This window comes from Artemia sp. Qi Xiang Cuo, chromosome 5 (genome assembly GCF_049724085.1).
Source record: "Artemia sp. Qi Xiang Cuo chromosome 5, ASM4972408v1, whole genome shotgun sequence".
Lineage (NCBI taxonomy): Eukaryota > Metazoa > Arthropoda > Branchiopoda > Anostraca > Artemiidae > Artemia > Artemia sp. Qi Xiang Cuo.
Genome location: NC_142798.1, coordinates 84099272 through 84117290, shown reverse-complemented (window position 1 = coordinate 84117290; position 18019 = coordinate 84099272). Strand labels below are relative to the sequence as shown.

Genomic DNA, 18019 nt, shown 5'->3' with positions numbered 1-18019 from the left:
ATTACTAATAAAAACGTTCGTAAATATAATTAAACAACTTTCGAGAAAGCCATTTAGCAAAAAAAAAGCAAAATTAATATGCAAATTTTGTGTTAATTATTTATATACGGTGAGCCAAAATCAAAACCTGCATTACTATAAGAACGTTCAGAAATTCAATAAAAAACAAGTTTTGTTTTAACTGAAAGTAAGGAGCAACATTAAAACTTAAAACGAATAGAAATTACTCTGTATGTGAAAGGGGCTGTCTCCTCCTAAGAGCCTCATTCTTTACGCTTAAATTTGGCTTTTTCTCAGAACTCTAATTTTAAGAACAATAAAAAACTTTAGCGCAAAGAGCGAGGTCTTGAGGAGGGGACAACCTCTTTCATAAACGGAGTAATTTCTATTCGTTTTAGTTTTAATGCTGATCCTTACTTTCAGTTAAAATAAAACTTTTTTATTTATTTTAATTTGAATTTAAAATACAATATAGACCTAAAGAAAAATCAATATATTGGTAATGACACCGCTCAGTTTAATACAGGGCATACGATTAATGAGGCTCCTAAAATAAAATTTTGATTGGGATGGGGGTATTATTATATAATAAATTAAATTGTAATGTGCTTTTTAAGATGCTTAGAAACCATCTTTTTAAAATCATCTTCAGCAAAATTTATTATAACTATTCCAAGTATATGTGACGTCATTGACATGTCAAGTTGTTTCCAAAACTAGGGTCCTAAAAGAATTTTCCCAAAGTTGTTACCTATCTAGATTGTTGTTTCATATAGGAGAATGGTAGTATGCTAATAATCATAAAAAAATATTGTGCCGTTTTAGAGAAAAAAATTACAGATAAATAAATAAATATACGTGCATACAATTGCTGTTTGTTTAATAAGATAGAATGTTACAAATAAGGTAAATTTAGATTTTATTTCCAGAAACCTTATTTGTACCAAGCTCTTTTAAGGTATCTACTGCTCATTCTGACATTTCTAGTATAAAACAAAGTAGCAAATTAGAAACTAAAAGCCCTAGAGCATAAAGAGTTAAGGCTTTTCTGCCCTTAACGTTAAACCATGGACTTGCTACAGTTTTGCTTCTAAAGAAGCCTGATGGTTTAGACTAATAATGATAAGAAATAATGATATAATAATAATGATATAATTAAATAATATATTTAATAATATAAATAATATAAATAATATAAAATAATAAAATAATAATATAAATAAAAGTAGCAAATTAGAAACTAAAAGCCGTGGAGCATAAAGAGTCAAGGCTTTTCTGTCCTTTATGACAAGCCTTGGGCTTACTGCAGTTTTCTTTTTAATGGTATGAAATTTACAACATAAGTACGTTCAGCACGCATGGCTTGTATCACATCGATTGCCAGGTTTGGAAACACAGTTGTCGTCAGCACATCTACTCCTCCAAGCCAACACTCCCACCCTCACTTAAGTGCTTTCTTTCTTTCGAATGAGGTAAACTGGGTTCTTTCTGAAACCTTATTTGTGCTGTATTCTCTTAAGGCCTCCACTTGTCTTTTTTTTTCTATTTCAGTCTGAAACATAACAAAAGTAACAGATTGCAAAGTTAGAGGCGGATTATAGGCTATGACTTTCGTGTAACACGCAACGCTTTGTGAAAAGCCTTCAGCTTACTGCAGAATTTCCAACAATAATACACATATGCGGGCTATCAGAGCATGTGCATATACTTTACGAAAGGTTACTTTTTCACCCACGGATAATTTTTACCTCCAGTAATTTTCAGCGTATTTACTGCTCCGTTCAGACTTCTGGCATACAAGGAAATATTAACTTGATGAGTACCGTACTAAGGAAAAAAGAAAAAGAAGTACAGCGCAAATACTTATACAAAAACTATTAGTTTTCTTCCTCTACGAGGAAAACCAGCCGCTAGTAACTTAAGTAATATTTTTCAATATACTATTTTTTTGTCTTAAGCCGTGAAATTGACTCCTGGCAAAACTATTTATAGTATCATACTCGTATAGACTTTTCAGCAAAACATTTTTTCACCAGTTTAACCTAAATTCAAATGTGTATAAAGTTAATATGTTCTTGCAAAAATACTTATATGTAAGTACTTATACAGAAACGCGTAAATACTTACAGAAACGATCAGCTTTCTTTCTGTAACAGGAAAACCAGCTGCTAGTATCAAAGTAATTTTTTGAAGGAAATTTCGCCCTTATATCTAAGAAATGCCAAGCACTAGATGGCGTTGGTAATTTTTCAACACTAGCACCACTTCCCAATCTTATAAGTTACCAATACTGTTTGGAAGGATGTTCGAATACACCTTAAATCCACTCAGGTCATTTTGAGCATACTTTTTCGGATGACATGCTATAATCTATACCATCCAAAAGTACTTTAAAGTCCAAAGGAGTTTCCTAGCTATGAACTTACCTTAATTCCAAGTGCAGATTATCCTCAATAAACAACCTTCTATCATATTCCCATTGTTTTAGAGACTTCACTGCTTATCCTATCCTCCTCGACAACAATACATTTGGGGATATAATGAATGGGATGCTAAACTCTATTTTGTGGAACAAGATTTTGTGTGAGATCTCGGAAGAAGAAGTCGCTTTGTCTTGGTGAACGGGCTTGGAATTCAAAAGCCCTTTCTGCTTGAATTATTAAAGTTTAAATTTGTTCTAAGGTACTGCTATGATCCTGACCCTTGAAGTTTAAACGACCCTTCAAATTTGAACACTTCATATAAATCTTTCATGGTTAAAATCACTTATTTATTTTATTTGTCACCGAAGATTTTCAAAGAGGTTAAAGATGTCAGCACAGAAAAACAGAGAATTTACTTGTAAAAGATGATGTCATTCAAAGACTTAAGTCCTTTTTACTTGCTTAAAATTATATATTAAAAAAAAAAAAAAAAAAAAAAAAAGGTTTTAACTTCTTTTTACTGGCTCAGAAAAACAATAGGTAAATACAACAACGTGTTTAAAGACGGGATAATTGGTTTACCTTTCTGACATACGATAGGTATGATTGGCTAAAGAAAAATAAGATAAAAAAGGACGATTTTCTGCTCATTGTCAGTTCTTTCGAAAATTCAGATATGTTCTTATGTTGATTGAAGAGCCTAAGAGCGCATTTTTAGACCCAAAAAGTGGTGATTTTCCTGAAGAAGTTCTTCGAGCCAAATTTAAATCTTCTTTGTGGGGGGGGGGGGGCCTATCCAGGATGGTGGATGAAATAGTCGTCTCGATATTTTTGGTTAGTCGTAATAGTTCACTTAGTTTCTTTGAAATATTCCAATATTTAAAAATTTGTTCCAGTGTTATTTTGAGTTTGGTTGTTCGATAGTCTCATATATATTATGCCGAAGTTTTAGTTTTCTCTTTCAACATATTTAATAACATTGTTTAGTACCGTTTGATTTATTAAACAGCCTGGGGCCAAAGCAGCTGTGCACGCTCCTTCTTCACCCCAATCTTTTCAAAGTTTCACTTTTTGCTCCCTCGCACTGATTTTCAATTCTTGTTTAAATCTTCCAGCTACATTTGAGGACATCTTGTTCTTCATTCGGCCCTAGGTCGAGGACCAAAAAAGGAGCTTTTGGCAATTTTTTATACTTTTATTAGTGCCATTTTGGCCCCCACAATCTTTGTTTCATGTAATCAATAATTAGTGTACGTTTAGAACCTCACGATGTATATACAGTCATTTTTTTTAGAACTATGGCATCTTTTTTTCGGGGGGGGGGATGAGTGTCTTAACCAGGGTTCTCCAAACTTGTAGAATGTCCCTAAAGATCGCATGAGACGAACACAATATGTTCTTTTTTTTACTTGTGCTCCACAGAAGTAAAGGAAGGCTTAGAAATACTCCTAGAATTATAAATATTTTGGAGTTGTTGTCTGGGGGGGGGGGGGGGTTTGGAATGAAGATAAAGATTTGGATGTGGAAAGAAACTTCAAAAACATTTTGAGTAACCAATAGATTCAGTCATGGCAAGCTAAGAAGGAAGCAGGATATATTTTCTTCTTTCGATGCAGCTAAACAGTTGGTTTCTGCTAAGGTGCCTTTATAGGTTTTCGAAGGCTTATTGGCCGATTACAAGTCAAGCTTTTTTTGCTTACATGAGACAAATCAACTTAATCTTTTGAAAAGCTCCAAAGATCATTCAGGGATGATGCGTGGGATAGATCTTAGGCGTTGAGTGGCTTTATGATTTATAAAGCCTGACTGTTGAAAGTTGAAAGTTAGCCCTGTTCCAGATATGGTTTTACATGCCGAGACGGGTTATAAACTGTAAAAAAGATCTTTGGTACTTGTTAACTATACGGAACACACTCAAGAATTACGCCTAGGTTAGATCTCAGGAAACCAGCTTCATAGCCACGAAGACGAGTGACGGGTCATACAATGCATTGGACCTTATATAATTTGGGTTATATATTTGTACATTTAGGGAGGGGGGGTTAGGTTAGGTTATGGGCGCTGTCCAAACAATTCCCCCTTAATGTGCAAATATATAGCTCAAATTATGTTATTATACAAACTATAGGTTATATGAAGGTTATATTCCATTAGGATTAACCTAACTTCACTTCTTGGGAGTGTTCTATATTATTAACAAGTACCAGATATTTTTTTTTGCCTGTGAAGAATTCTGTTAAGGACACCCTAGGCGGTCAATCATTTTGATCAAAAGCTTCCGTCAATCAATTGATTAAAGCATGATTGACGATCTAAGAACCTGTTTAACACTTGAGTCAAGCGTTGACGGTGATTGATAGAAAGTTTGAATGACTCAATCGGTTCCTAGACGGTCAATCATGCTTTAATCAATTGATTGATGGAAGCTTTTGATCAAAATGATTGACCGATATTGGCTCAGTAATTGTTTATGTGTGTTTTTTTTCTTCACTTTTCTACATTTGTGTCAATATACGTAAGCAGTGCACTTAGATTAAATTAAATAGAAGGCGCGTAACAAGTTCAGCCAATTATGAAATGTATTTTTTATATAAAAAAATATCAAGTTTTTCAGAAATTAAATAAAAAAACAAGTTTTTTTTTAACTGAAAGTAAGGAACGACGTTGAAACTTAAAACGACAAGAAATTATTCCGTATATGAAAGGGGCTGTCCCCTCCTCAACGCCTCGCTCTTTACGCTTAAGTTTTTCATTGTTTAAAAAAAAGAGTTGTGAGAAAGTAAAACTTTAGCGTAAAGAGCGAGTCGTTTAGGAGTGGACAGCCCCTTTCATATACGGAATAATTTCTGTTCGTTTTAAGTTTCAACGTCGTTCCTTACTTTCAGTTAAAAAAACCTATTTTTTTCATTTAATTTTTGAACGTTTTTGAATTAATGCAGGTTTTGATTTTGGCTCACCGTACATGAATAATTAAAACAAAATTTCAATAATAATTTTACTTTTATTTGGTTAAATGGCTTTCTCGAAACTTGTTTAATTTTATTTACGAATGTTTTTATTAGTATTAAATATACGTAGCCAACGAATTAACTTACGTAACGAAATTCTATATTCATACATTTTTTAATACGTATATTGGAGGGTTTGCCCTCTAGTCAATACCTTCCTCTGTAAGCTAAAGTTCGAATTTTGTTCCAATTCTTTAAAAATGACCCCTTAATCACAAATGCCGTTAATTAGAATAAATAGCTCTTATGAAAGTACTAAAAACTCTTTGGCTTAAAGAGCTAGATATTGACTAGGGGGTGAACCTAATCATATACGTAATGTTTTCTGTCGTTTTAAGTTTTTATTTTGCTCCTTAATTTGAGTTGAAAAACTTGTTTTTTTTATATATAATTACTGATCTTTTTTTAAATAATATTGGGAAATCCGGTGCCCCCTCATAGCAATGTCCCTTTTCCCATGAAAACTTCCTTTATGGAAAGATCCTCCCACATAACCCCCGACCCCCTCCCCACTACCAGAAAAAATCCCCCCTGAAAACGTCTGTAGACTTCTCAATAACCAATACTATATGTTAACAATGGGTAAAGTTCATAACTTTCAGCCTTTCCCCCGGGGACTTCGGGGGATTAAGTCATCCTAAAAGACATAGTTATCATACTTTCGACCATGCTGAACAAAATGGCTATCTCAATATTTTGATCGAGTGACTCTGGAAAAAAATGAGCGTGGGAGGGGGCCTAGTTCCACTCCATTTTTTGGTCACTTAGAAAGGGCACTAGAACTTTTAATTTCCGTTCCAATGAGCCGTTCCACGATATTCTAGGACCACTGGGTCGATACGATCATCCCTGGAAAAAACAACAACCAAAAAACAAATAAACACGCATCCGTGATCTTTCTTCTGGCAAAAATTGCAAAATTCCACATTTTGTAGATAGGAGCTTGAAACCTCTAAAGTAGGGATCTCTGATACGCTGAATATGATGGTGTGATTTTCATTAAGGTTCTATAGCTTTTATGGGGTCTTTCCTTCTTTTTTCGAAAATCACCCAAATTTTCTCAGGTGCTTAACTTTTGATTGGTAGCACTAAATTTGATGAAATTTATATATTTGAAATCAGCATTAAAATCTGATTCTTTTGATGCATCTATTGGTATCAAAATTCCGTTTTCTCGAGTTTCGGTTACCATTGAGCCGGGTCGCTCCTTACTTACAGTTCGTTACCACGAACTGTTTGATATAATGGAATAAAAATTTTACATTAAATAAACATTACAAAGAAAAAAAGGGGGGAAATTTTACTCTTTTGGTTCTAGGTTGTTTTTGACCATGGTAAGGAGTTGTGTGTGCTGAAGTTTATTTTCGACTATAATCTAAATGACAAATAGTTCATTTAATGTCTCGTAGTGTGACTTGCTACTTCATTAGATAGTTGATTCAGCCCTTCGTAATGAATGAGTTTTACGTGTCTGCTATATGGTGCGGCAGATAAGCCTCAGTGGGTCCTGAGATATTGGTAGCCATAGGCCAGTGGCCTACTAGGGCTATTGGTAAATATGACAGGGGTGCTAATTGGGGGATATGTAGGTATTGCCCCCTATATTTCTTTACCCTGTCCCCTAAATATTGAAAAATACGTGTTTCTTTCTATTTCATAAATGATATCTTTTTTAATATTTTCGTCGAAAAAATCGAAGACAAAGCAACAAACTTGCCCCCTCTAGAATTTTTTAAATCCATTCCCCAACCCTCCAGTATTTTTGTGATTTGGTACTCCTGGCTGGATCCGATTGTTCAAAAACATCTTCTAACGGATGCTAAGGAAGAATCCCCCACATTTCGCGTGCGCGCTGGCATGTCAATAGGCTGTGAACCAATTTTCTTTTTAAAAGATTTTATTTAAGTTCAGATATTTCGACGATCAATTCTTCTATGTCATACGGCAATGGGTTGTTTGAAGGAGAAGCAGCTGAGGTCTGGATATAAAGTTTTTCATCCAAGATTCTACAGTTCAAAGCATAACTCGTTGCAATTAAGCATGGAAAGAAAATATCTTTATTTTTAGTTCATTTGCAGATTAAAGCGTTTTCAAGTATTTTTTTTCTTTTAATGAAAAGCTTTATATTTCTTATGAAGTTCTTCAATATCAAAAGAAGATCTTCGCTTCATCCACTCTATTTTTAATATTTAAAATTTATATATTTTGATTCTAATGTTACAGTATTCATCATATATAGGTGGTCCTATGGCTATGGGTTGTTTGAAAGAGAAGAAGATGTGGTCTTGATATAATATTTTATAAATGAGACTCTTCAAATTAAAGTATTACGTCTTTTTTTGAAAGGTATTTTTGTTTTAGTTAATCTACAGATTAGAGAGTTTTTAAATATATATTTGTTTAAATAAAAAAAAAATTGGGCCGTATCCAGGATTTCATTTTGGGAAGGGGGTTACAAAAACTTAAAAAAACATCAAAAATCCTTGTATTAATTTTTTTGTTACGTTAATCCCTCCCCCTAGATAGGGCTTGATCTATAGTGCCACACAAATAGGACGATTAGGAAATATAGTAGCTTATTAATCCATACCTGTATAGGATGGACTCGGGAATTACTCTTTTAATGCCGATTTAAAACATCTCACTTTGGAAAATTGGAATATTTAGGCAAAAAGTAATAATTTTACGACTCCCTCAGCATTAATACGACTCAATAAGACTAATAAGACTCCCCCCTCCCAAAGAGATATTCCGATACCCTCCATCATTTTCCTTACGTTATCACTATGTGCCATCAGAGACTGATCGTTTCGCAAAATACAAGTATGAATCGAAAATATTCCAAAGCAAAGATTTATTGGGGGCTGGGGGTGAGCAAGGGGAAGATTTGATGACACCCTTTAGAATAACCCTCTAGTTGAGTACTAGCAACTGATAGAAATTTATTTTTTAGATTAATTCTGAGATGCTTTGAGATTTTTCTTCCTTTTTCGGACTATAAGCCGTATTTTCAAGCGAAAAGGGTTAAATAAATACTGCTTAAATGACAAATATCCCCAAAAGAACGTATCAAATTTGGGGATTTAGTTGCCTTTATTATTATGTAAAAGGGGAGAGTACGGAAATCCCTCAATTTCATTCTTCAATTTCAAAAGAAAATCTTCGCTTCATCCACTCTGTTTGGGGAAGTATGGATCAATATTTCTCCATCGAGATAATCCGGATTAGTGAATAATCTATTTGGGGGAGTTGGAAGGCGTTCAATATGGGAAGAATAATGCTTGCCGATAATCCCCTCGGATGCTAGGGATAATCGTTGCTATGGCTACGTCAAGTTTGGGATTACATTTAGAAGCTGTTGGGGGTCCTAATCCATAGAAAACTCAGAAGGAGCATTGTAATTAAGAAAGAACTAAAGTTAGGATTACTTACTTTGCAATTGTGGAAACATCATAAAAATTTTGAAACTGTTGTTTAATTTTTTGGATAACGAGAAAGAATTATTATGAGAATGAGAATGATAGATTTGTAAGATTATGAACGAAATTCAGCTTGGTTTACAGAATATTAGTTTTGTGATAAATAGATTTGGAATTGTTGAAACGACTTTTTAATAAGGAAATGTAGGGGAATTTGGCAAAAAATCTAAATAATTCTGCACAAAACTGTGCTTAAAGATTATTTCTGGCTCTCCTAAATTAAAGACAAGAAACTCAGATTCGTGATGGTGCAATTTTTACTGTTGTCAGTTCCACTTGAAAATATGTCGTTTACTAGGCAATAGACCACCTTCGGCTGCTGCAAAAGCAAATCGACCTAATATAGCCTACTGATAAAGATTAAAGCTATATATTTAGATAATATACTATTTGTAGTCTATAATCTAGTCTTAAAAGTCTGCCTAAAATTCTCTATACGGGCAGAAGGGTAAAATGAAATCCCACGAGAAATGCTGGACCGAATAAATTTATTTCCAAATTTGGGGGAGTTGGCCAAAGCAAAAACTCGTAGTAGAATTGGATGTAGAAGAAGGGGTCGACACCATTACGACCTCTTAAGTTTAATGCTGTCGGGAATTTATAATAGTAGCCTACGTAGAAATATTCTGTGTTATCTTACAATCTTTTGAAATTCCAAACACTGAAAAAAATTATAGTTGTTATAATTTTGTAAACAAGAAGTATTAACAAGAGCAATATTTTAAATTGTTTTTGTTGTAATGTTATATAAAATAGTATTTATTTTGTCTACGGTTTTATCAGTGACAGTCCCAATGCAAAAAAAAATAAATAAATAAATAAATAAATGACCATTCAGAGCAAGCATATAAAGATCAATGCCTGCATTGATTATTTTCCGTGATTTCTAAAAAAGTTGGTTTTTTGATTGGATATATTATTTTCTTGAAGGCGTTCAATAGAAAAATAAAAAATAGTAGCTTCTGAGTACACTTTGTCTGTAGTATTGAATATGCTCCCAATCTTTCTAAAAACGAACTTATCTTTTAGTTATGTTTTTTTTTGACATTTTTAATGGGTTAAATTCCCCCATTTCTTTTAAATGAGAATGAACGGTTGGCGTATCGGAAGAAAAGAACATTGAACGTTGGCATAATGGAAACAAAATGCTTTAGACGTTGGTTTCTTACATCCTATTCGAACATTGGTGTTACATATTAAACTATTTTACACACCAGAGAAGGATTTTAGCCGCAAAAGTAGATTTTAGTGTTGGACTGAAGGCATATACGCCGCCATGGAGTCCTTCCCCCTGGGAAACGTAACATTTAAAAATGTATCAAATGAGGAAATTTGGAAATGCTCCAGTTTAAATCCTGGTAAAAGCGAAATTTTTACTCTCCCCCACCCTGAGAAAATATGTTGGTGGCATTCTTTATTGGGGTAAAAGATTTTGTATTCCGACAACAGACAGTCCAAAACTTTTTGTTGACAATTCCGTAAATAGTAAAAATGTTGCTATACACTATATGAACCCTGTCTAAATTTTAAACCCCAATTGGTTTCAACGCGTCCTTGCTTTTATTTTTCTAAAAATATAAACCCCAGTTTCTAATGTTTTCCATGACGTAATTCAAAGTAAATCCAAATCATTTTGGATTATCGCCTAAAACTCTTGATGAGATAAAACGTGGAAGAGATGCCAATATAAATGAGGAAATTGTCTTAAGGTTTTAACTCATCTCCTTGCTGTAGTTAAGTCATCTAGACAAAATGGTTTAATTTGTAAAATACAGGCTAGTTTTATAGAGAAAATACTGATTTCGACTTGGGAATATTAGAATACTGTTAGAATAGCGTTTGAAAAATATGGTTTCTGAAACTATCTAAAGTCTAACTCGTTGTTGAATTTAAATACATTTTAAAAGGAAAATTTACCAATGTATATGGTAAGTGTCCATAATTCCCATCCAATCATTAGTCTACAGCTCCGAAAACAAACGCATAGCTGTATACAATGGGTACCTGAAGCTAAGTAGGTATTTCTCATTATACATGAAGTCAGTAGGTTTGTAATAAGTTTTTTACATTTATTAAGATTATGAAATTTTTGCAATTTACTATGGCTTTTAAGGAAGTTTATCCTTTTTTAGTTACAAAAAGTAAACATGACTTTAAAAAGATAAGATTTTATTAGGCGCTTTTACGATTATCTGTTGGTCTCTTTATACTTATTTGATTGAACAAAGATCAATAGTTATCATTATTATGATAGTTCTGTTAACTTTAGAAGTCTGCAATGTAAATAATTGTGAAATGTGAGGTAAGCGTTTCGATAGAACATGCGATTTTTTGAATTTTTATTTTATTGTTGAATAATGAGGGCCAGATATACCAAAAGGCGTAATTAAAATAAATGAGGCTAGTAATCCATTAAGTACGATCTGACCCATAGATGCACCGATATTTCCATTGGATCCTTTTGGGATATGGTGTATTTCATTCGGGGTGGAAGGGTCTTTTAAGGAATATGCAAAATAAATTCGTAGATGGCAACGGGAGAGGGACCGAATTCCCTTAAATATGGTAAATAGTTCGTAAAAAAAATCCATAGGATAGATTATAATTTATATGCGCTGAAAGCCCATAGACCATGGCAAAAGACATAAAACACAAAACATTACACAGAAATTAGCAAAACCCTAACATATTCTTACAGAAACCTAGCTCCATGATCCATCGCAAGATCACTCTCACCAACCAACCATGATCACTGTCACCAACCGCTCAGAATCAAAATCCTCCCTACCAAACACTTCAATTCTCCAATCAGTCAGTTCTTCACATTCGTTCATCAAGTGATTTATACTTTCATTCAAACCTCCACACATAGGAAAAAAATATGGACCAACCTTTGAACAGGACCAGCCATATTTTAAACATTTAATTCCTTGGCTGAGTACTGAATGTCTTGATGTTCATTTCAGAACTCCCTCTGCCATATCATGGTTGATGTGGCTCCTGAATACATCCGGAACAGATCAAACCGTAAAGTACCAAGGACAGTAAAAATGAAGTCTTATTATTAGGATTGCTTAAGTGGAAACTAGTTACAACTATCTATATCTTCAAAATATCTCCTCAATTATAAACTTTTTAGTATGTGTAGTCGAACCAGTCAGCAATGTTTGGGCGATCTTGCTATAACCTGTAGAGCATGGATAAGCGATCCGAATAAGCGGCAGAAAACTAAATGCCGACATCTACTTTCCGCTAAATCTTAGAAAAACTTTATAACTACACTTGTTTTGTGCCAGAGATAGATATATTTAGTTTTAGTGAAGCTGATATCATTAGAGAGTGTAAATTTTTGTTTTTCTGATCAAACGGAACAGATTTTTCTTTATAAATTTCAGGAAAGGATTGCCCTTAAAAACGGTCTAATATACCTGCTAGAAAAATGCCAAAAATCACCTCAAAGGAAAAGCCATTTGATCAATTTGACAGTTCTTCGAATTTTCTATGGTGCAACCCGCTTTGATTGAAAACTGCAACCCGCTTTGATTGACACAATTCCATTGTCTTTTCAATCAATTTTCATAATCAAATCACAAACTCTCAATAGGTTTCAATGATAAGTAGTCCCCTGGGGGAATTCGCTAACGAATCCTTTGCCGTTGAGACAGTCAGCCGACGTTGAGGCTAAAAAAATAATGATTAAGGTACCGAATCCTCTTAAAAAACGAAAAGGTGGTAAAAAATTATCAAAAGATAAGCCAACATGTGTTACTAAAGAATTTAAGAAGCTGTAGTTGTCTTTGGCAATCAACAGATCGTTAATGTTTGGATTCTAACGAACGCTTGGCTTTCCTTCAATTCTCAAGATTGTATTATTTTTGTTTTGAAATTTCCTATATTTTTGAAAAATGGCTCATTTGTTCTTTCTGCATTTTTTTTTATTTGTAATTTCTCCAAGACGGAAACCCCCCGTTTGTTCATTAAGCATTATATCGATAGAGCCATACCTTGCCTATCAGTGCTGTTCTCCGAAAGCAATTTTTTGCCGTTCCTCGCGCTTTCTTGCAATTGAGATTATTTTGCTGGTGATGCTGATCTCCTTCTCCTGTTCACAGGAGAAGGGCCCTCCTGTCCCTCCTTCGAAAAAAGCGTAGTTTTTTGTGGACCTATGCCCGAGACCTCTGCAGTGTTCTTTTTTTCTGTACTCAACGTTTTTTTTGGATCTAAATGCTCAAGAATGCTTTTTTGGAGTAGAAATTATCTTCTGTTAAATTCCAAGTTTGTAGCCAGAGCTTCACATTTACGCAGAAGATGATGGGGTAGGGCATGCTCCTCCGTGAATATCAAGATTCTTATGATTTTCCGAAAGTCTACGTACATATTTGACTTTTTATATTAATGCCTATTCTGCGTATTACTGCCTATTTTCGGTCTTTTATTTTTCTAGATCCTTCCCCAATAATTTCCTATTTAAATCGGCCAGGACTATACCCAGCACCTCCATTTAGAAGAAGAGAGGGGAGGCGGGTCTCAAGTATTTCAAACGCCACTTTTTACGTCTTCATGGATATTCTATAATGGAAAAGTAAGTATGTTTGATATAACTTTTCAGTTTTTGGGTGGGCTAAACCCCGCTTGGTCTTGCCTTCTCTGTACATTTCCAGCGTATGACCTTTAGTTGCTCAAAAAATCAATTCTGCATCCTTTCAGGTAAACTAATACCAGTTCATTGCGTCGTGGAAATCGAAACAAGAATCAATAGTTCTTGTGATGTTCTACCGACTCTTGAAGCGGATAGTTATGTGATGGTTCCGGCAACTACTTCATTTTCAGATATCATTCCAGTAGCTATGGGAAAACTTGGATATGAGGACGATATTGGTGAAGCGACAGGTAAATATCGGCTGGAAATTGGATGATAAATTATTCATAACTAGGTCTCCTGACACACTAGAGAATTGGTATACCCGCAAGAGAAGAAGATAAAAAGATCGGTCTGATCCCCCCCCCTCAGAAAAATTAGTAAACTAAAGGTAAAGTTTTTTCTACGCAAAAAATAATAGTCCCCGTGCTCAGAATCATATTTTTAGGCACGTGCGCAGGAATCTTTATTGGGGGGGGGCAAAAAAAATATTTGATAATTAGAATAAGAAGGGTTTTTGAGGGGGTTAATGGCCTCAAGGCCCCTCTTTGGAAAACTCAGGTATGAAGCTGGCCTTGATGAAGCAACAGGTAAATATTAACTGGAAATTGGATGTCAAATTAATCCTAAGTAGGTTTCCCGACACACTAGAGAAGGTGCTTATCTTTAAAAAACAAACTCAAAGATTGGTTCAATGAGCACCCCCTCCCGCCAGGAAAGCTAGTGACCTTAAATTTTTTTTTTTTCACGCTAAGAACAATAATTCTTTTGAATCTGCTCTAACACTGGAAGCAGATAACTTAAGTACAACACATCGCTAAGCTTTATCGGTCTTTTGGTTTTTCGAATGGGATATCCTCGTTTTTGTTTTCAATGACCCTGGATGAAAGTTCTTTGATACAATATGTCTAGATATATAAATTCAGTTGTATATAAACAAGCAAAAGATAATGAAACCCAATTTTTTTTTTTTTAAGCTCTAATTTTCAATGTTACTAAAAACTAAAAATTAAGATTAAAAATGGAAACATGGGTGATCATTCCGTGATTTCGTTTTGAGTCTTCAAAATTTTGGATTTGTCTTGGTGGCATGAAACAATTTTGTTTTTAGTTTTTTAGCACATTTTAGATGAAACGGTTTTTACTATTCTTATTTTACTCTTCTAGAGTTTCGTCATTTTTATTATTCCTATTCTGAAACTTATTATAAACTGGATAATTTAAACATTTAAACCTATAAAATGTAAAGATCGCCTTTCACAATTCTTGCAATCAATTTCGGTCACTAGATTTAAGACTGGAACAGAAATAATCTGATTTGTTTAAAAATGTGATGTTTGACGTCGCAAAAGTAAGCCAATTGAGTTAAAACAACTTTTGTAAAACATAAGTACGGGATAGTAATCTCACTTTTTCGCTTTGGCGTGCACCTCTTGTTCAAAACCCTCAAAGGGTTCGGATGAAAATACAGCAACACATTGTTAGTGGTGAAGCAGATGAAAAATAGATTACCATTCTTTTCTTATACTTTGACCTAAATTGACGAACTTACATAAAAGCTTTCAAAAATAAAACAAGAGAAAATTAAAAAATTGAACTTCGATAAAACAACACTAGTTTAGGTTTATCATTCAATAAACTTTCTCATTTGGCTTATTCACTATTAAGTTATCTTGAAAACTTAAATCTGAAATCAAAAACTCAAATCATAATACTACTCTGTACAAAACAGTTTTTACGAAGTAAAATGTATGAGCAATTTCAGTACTAAGACAAAACAAAGTGCTAAAACAAAGGATCAGTATTATTAGAGTCTTCAAAATGTCACAGAGCACTTGGCAGTCTGGAATAAACTTAAATATTGCCACCTAGTATTTTGAGATGTTTTTTCTATGAATGGTTAGAAAATGTTGCCTTTGTTACAAGAATAAATCGATTATGCTCTAAATTGTTTGTATTAGACTTGACCATATGGTAACTGTATTTATTATTTCATATGTGACTTGCATTGGTTTTGATTCTTTTTGACTTTTTGTCTGACAATAGATTTTTATGTTTGAAGAAGGTATTTTCCATGGACGCGTGTTTTGTGTATGACAGTGCTAATTATGCTGATATCATAGACAGCGCGCTAGCGCTGCCTAAGTAAAGAACGATGTGGGCACAATGTGTTTTTGGTTTCTCCATACCCGGGCACTTCGTATCGAAGAAGTTGTCGTAGAAACTTCGAATAGGGCTCATTCGATTGGAAATTGGAGTGGCTAGTTCCCTTTTTAATAGTCGAAAGTGATTGGAGGGCAACTAGCTTCCCCTCCACGCCCATCATTCCCCCAGATACATCCATTTAAAATTTTTAGATAGCCATTTTGTCCAGCGTAATTGATTTCCAGATAGAAAATATATTTTTGAGGAAGATACTCCCCCACAACCCTCAGGGCAAGGGTTTTAAGTTTTGCCCTGGGGGCATATAAGGTTTTTTTATAGAAGGCGTTGTCGTAGAAGCTTCAAAACAGGCTCATTTGATTGGAAATTCAAAGGGCTAGTACCCTTTTTAATAGTCGAAAGTGATAGGAGGGCAACTAACTCCCCCCCCCAACGCCTATCATTCTCCCAAATACATCCAATCAAAATTTTGAGATAGCCATTTTGTTCAGCGTAGTTGATTTCCAGATAGAAAATATGGTTTTGAGGAAAACACTCCCCCACTACCCTCAGGGCAAGGGTTTTAAGTTATGCCCTGGGGGCATATAAGGTTTTTATAGAAGGCGTTGTCGTAGAAACTTCAAAACAGGCTCATTCGATTGGAAATTCAAAGGGCTAGTACCCTTTTTAATGGTCGAAAGTGATTGGAGGGCAACTAGCCCCCCCCCCGCCCATCATTACCCCGAACACATCCACTCAAAATTTTTAGATAGCCATTTTGTTCAACGTAGTTTTAAGTTCTGGAAGTTAGGTCTTTGAGGATGACAACCTCCTCGCAGCCCTCAGGACAAGGGTTGTAAGTTATGCCCTAGGGGCATATAAAGTTTTTATATCCCCTGAAACCCCTGATCACCCCTGAAAAAAAAAAAAAAATAAATAAACACGCATCCGTGATCTTTCTTCTGGCAAAAATACAAAATTCCACATTTTTGTAGATAGGAGCTTAAAACCTCTTCAGTAAGGTTTTCTGATACGCTGAATATGATGGTGTGATTTTCATTAAGGTGCTATAACTTTTAGGGGGTCTTTCCCCCTTTTTTCGAAAATCAGCAAAATTTTCTCAGGCGCATAACTTTTGACGGGTAAGACTAAACTTTTGAAACTTGTCTTTTTGAAATCAGCATAAAAATCTGATTCTTGATCTTTGGAGTTTTGGTTACTGTTAAGACGGGTCGTTCCTTGCTTACAGTTCGTTACTACGAACTGTTTGATACGAGGAGGTACAGGGATGAATGGAGTAGCAAGTATATGTGAAATTTACTACCCATGGAAAAACTGATTATTGCTGATCAGTTTTGCCATGGAAATGTTACACCCCATTATCGATTACTGTACATTTCCTTTTGATTAGTTTTGATGTATGGTACTTGTATGGTACTTGTATCTATTGGTATCAAAATTCCGTTTTTTACAGTTTCGGTTACCATTGAGCCGGGTCGCTCCTTACTTACAGTTCGTTACCTCGAACTGTTTGATAACAGACAAGTACCAAACTTTGGGTATATAATTTATTAACCATTCTGGACCATTCATAATACCTCAAGTATTGATAATCAGCGGTATAGAATCGATATATCGATACTCTAGGAAAATCTTGAAATGCACAGGGGAAAAACAGTTATAGAATACATCATAGGGCTAATACCCACGCGCCTTGTTCGAACAGCATTAAATGTGCAAACTGTGGTAAGGACCATGCCAGCTTCAGTTTCAAATGCCCTGTTCTGTAAAATGTAATGAAGAACCAGAAATGACGAGCCTAACTCCCTCTCTCGCCCAGTTATTTATTATTTCGTTAAATATTAATGGCACCAAAGACTAGGACACAGTAATTGACGATTTATTAAGTGTATATGACGTCATTTGTATTCCGGAGCACCACTTGACAAAGGACAATTTAAATTTTCTCCGAAGATTCATCCTCAACGAAGTATTTCTTGTTGCAGCTATGAAGACGAGCGGGCCCCCCTCCGATGGTCTAGCTATATTTGCAAAATGGTTCTTGTGAATGTTTATATTCCCCGCTGAATACCACACGGCTATTTCTTTTACCCGATTCTCTAAAGTTTGTGACGATATCTCAAAAGCTCCGAACACCTTGTTAGAGCACCGAATGAACTTTATTCTCACCTCCAGTTGATTTTTCAAATGATTTCATGCAATCGAATCGTTCCAAATGGTTTTCTAGTTGGCCATCATATAACGTCTGTGCTAAACAGAGGTATATCTGCAGGTTTTTGTGAATCAAAAATCACAGTTGCTTGTAAT

The 18019-nt window shown here is 34.6% G+C and overlaps 1 protein-coding gene across 4 annotated transcripts in view; it reads left to right on the top strand.

The window, feature by feature from the left end:
• The window catches only part of dve (SATB1_N and homeodomain domain-containing protein dve), a 172454-nt gene that overhangs the window by 127208 nt on the left and 27227 nt on the right, over positions 1-18019 (top strand). For all 4 annotated transcript variants that reach the window (XM_089089048.1, XM_089089047.1, XM_089089049.1 and 1 more), the window contains one exon: positions 13618-13800. In XM_089089048.1, the coding sequence (XP_088945174.1) occupies positions 13618-13800 (183 nt within the window). The remainder of the gene's footprint in view (positions 1-13617; positions 13801-18019) is intronic.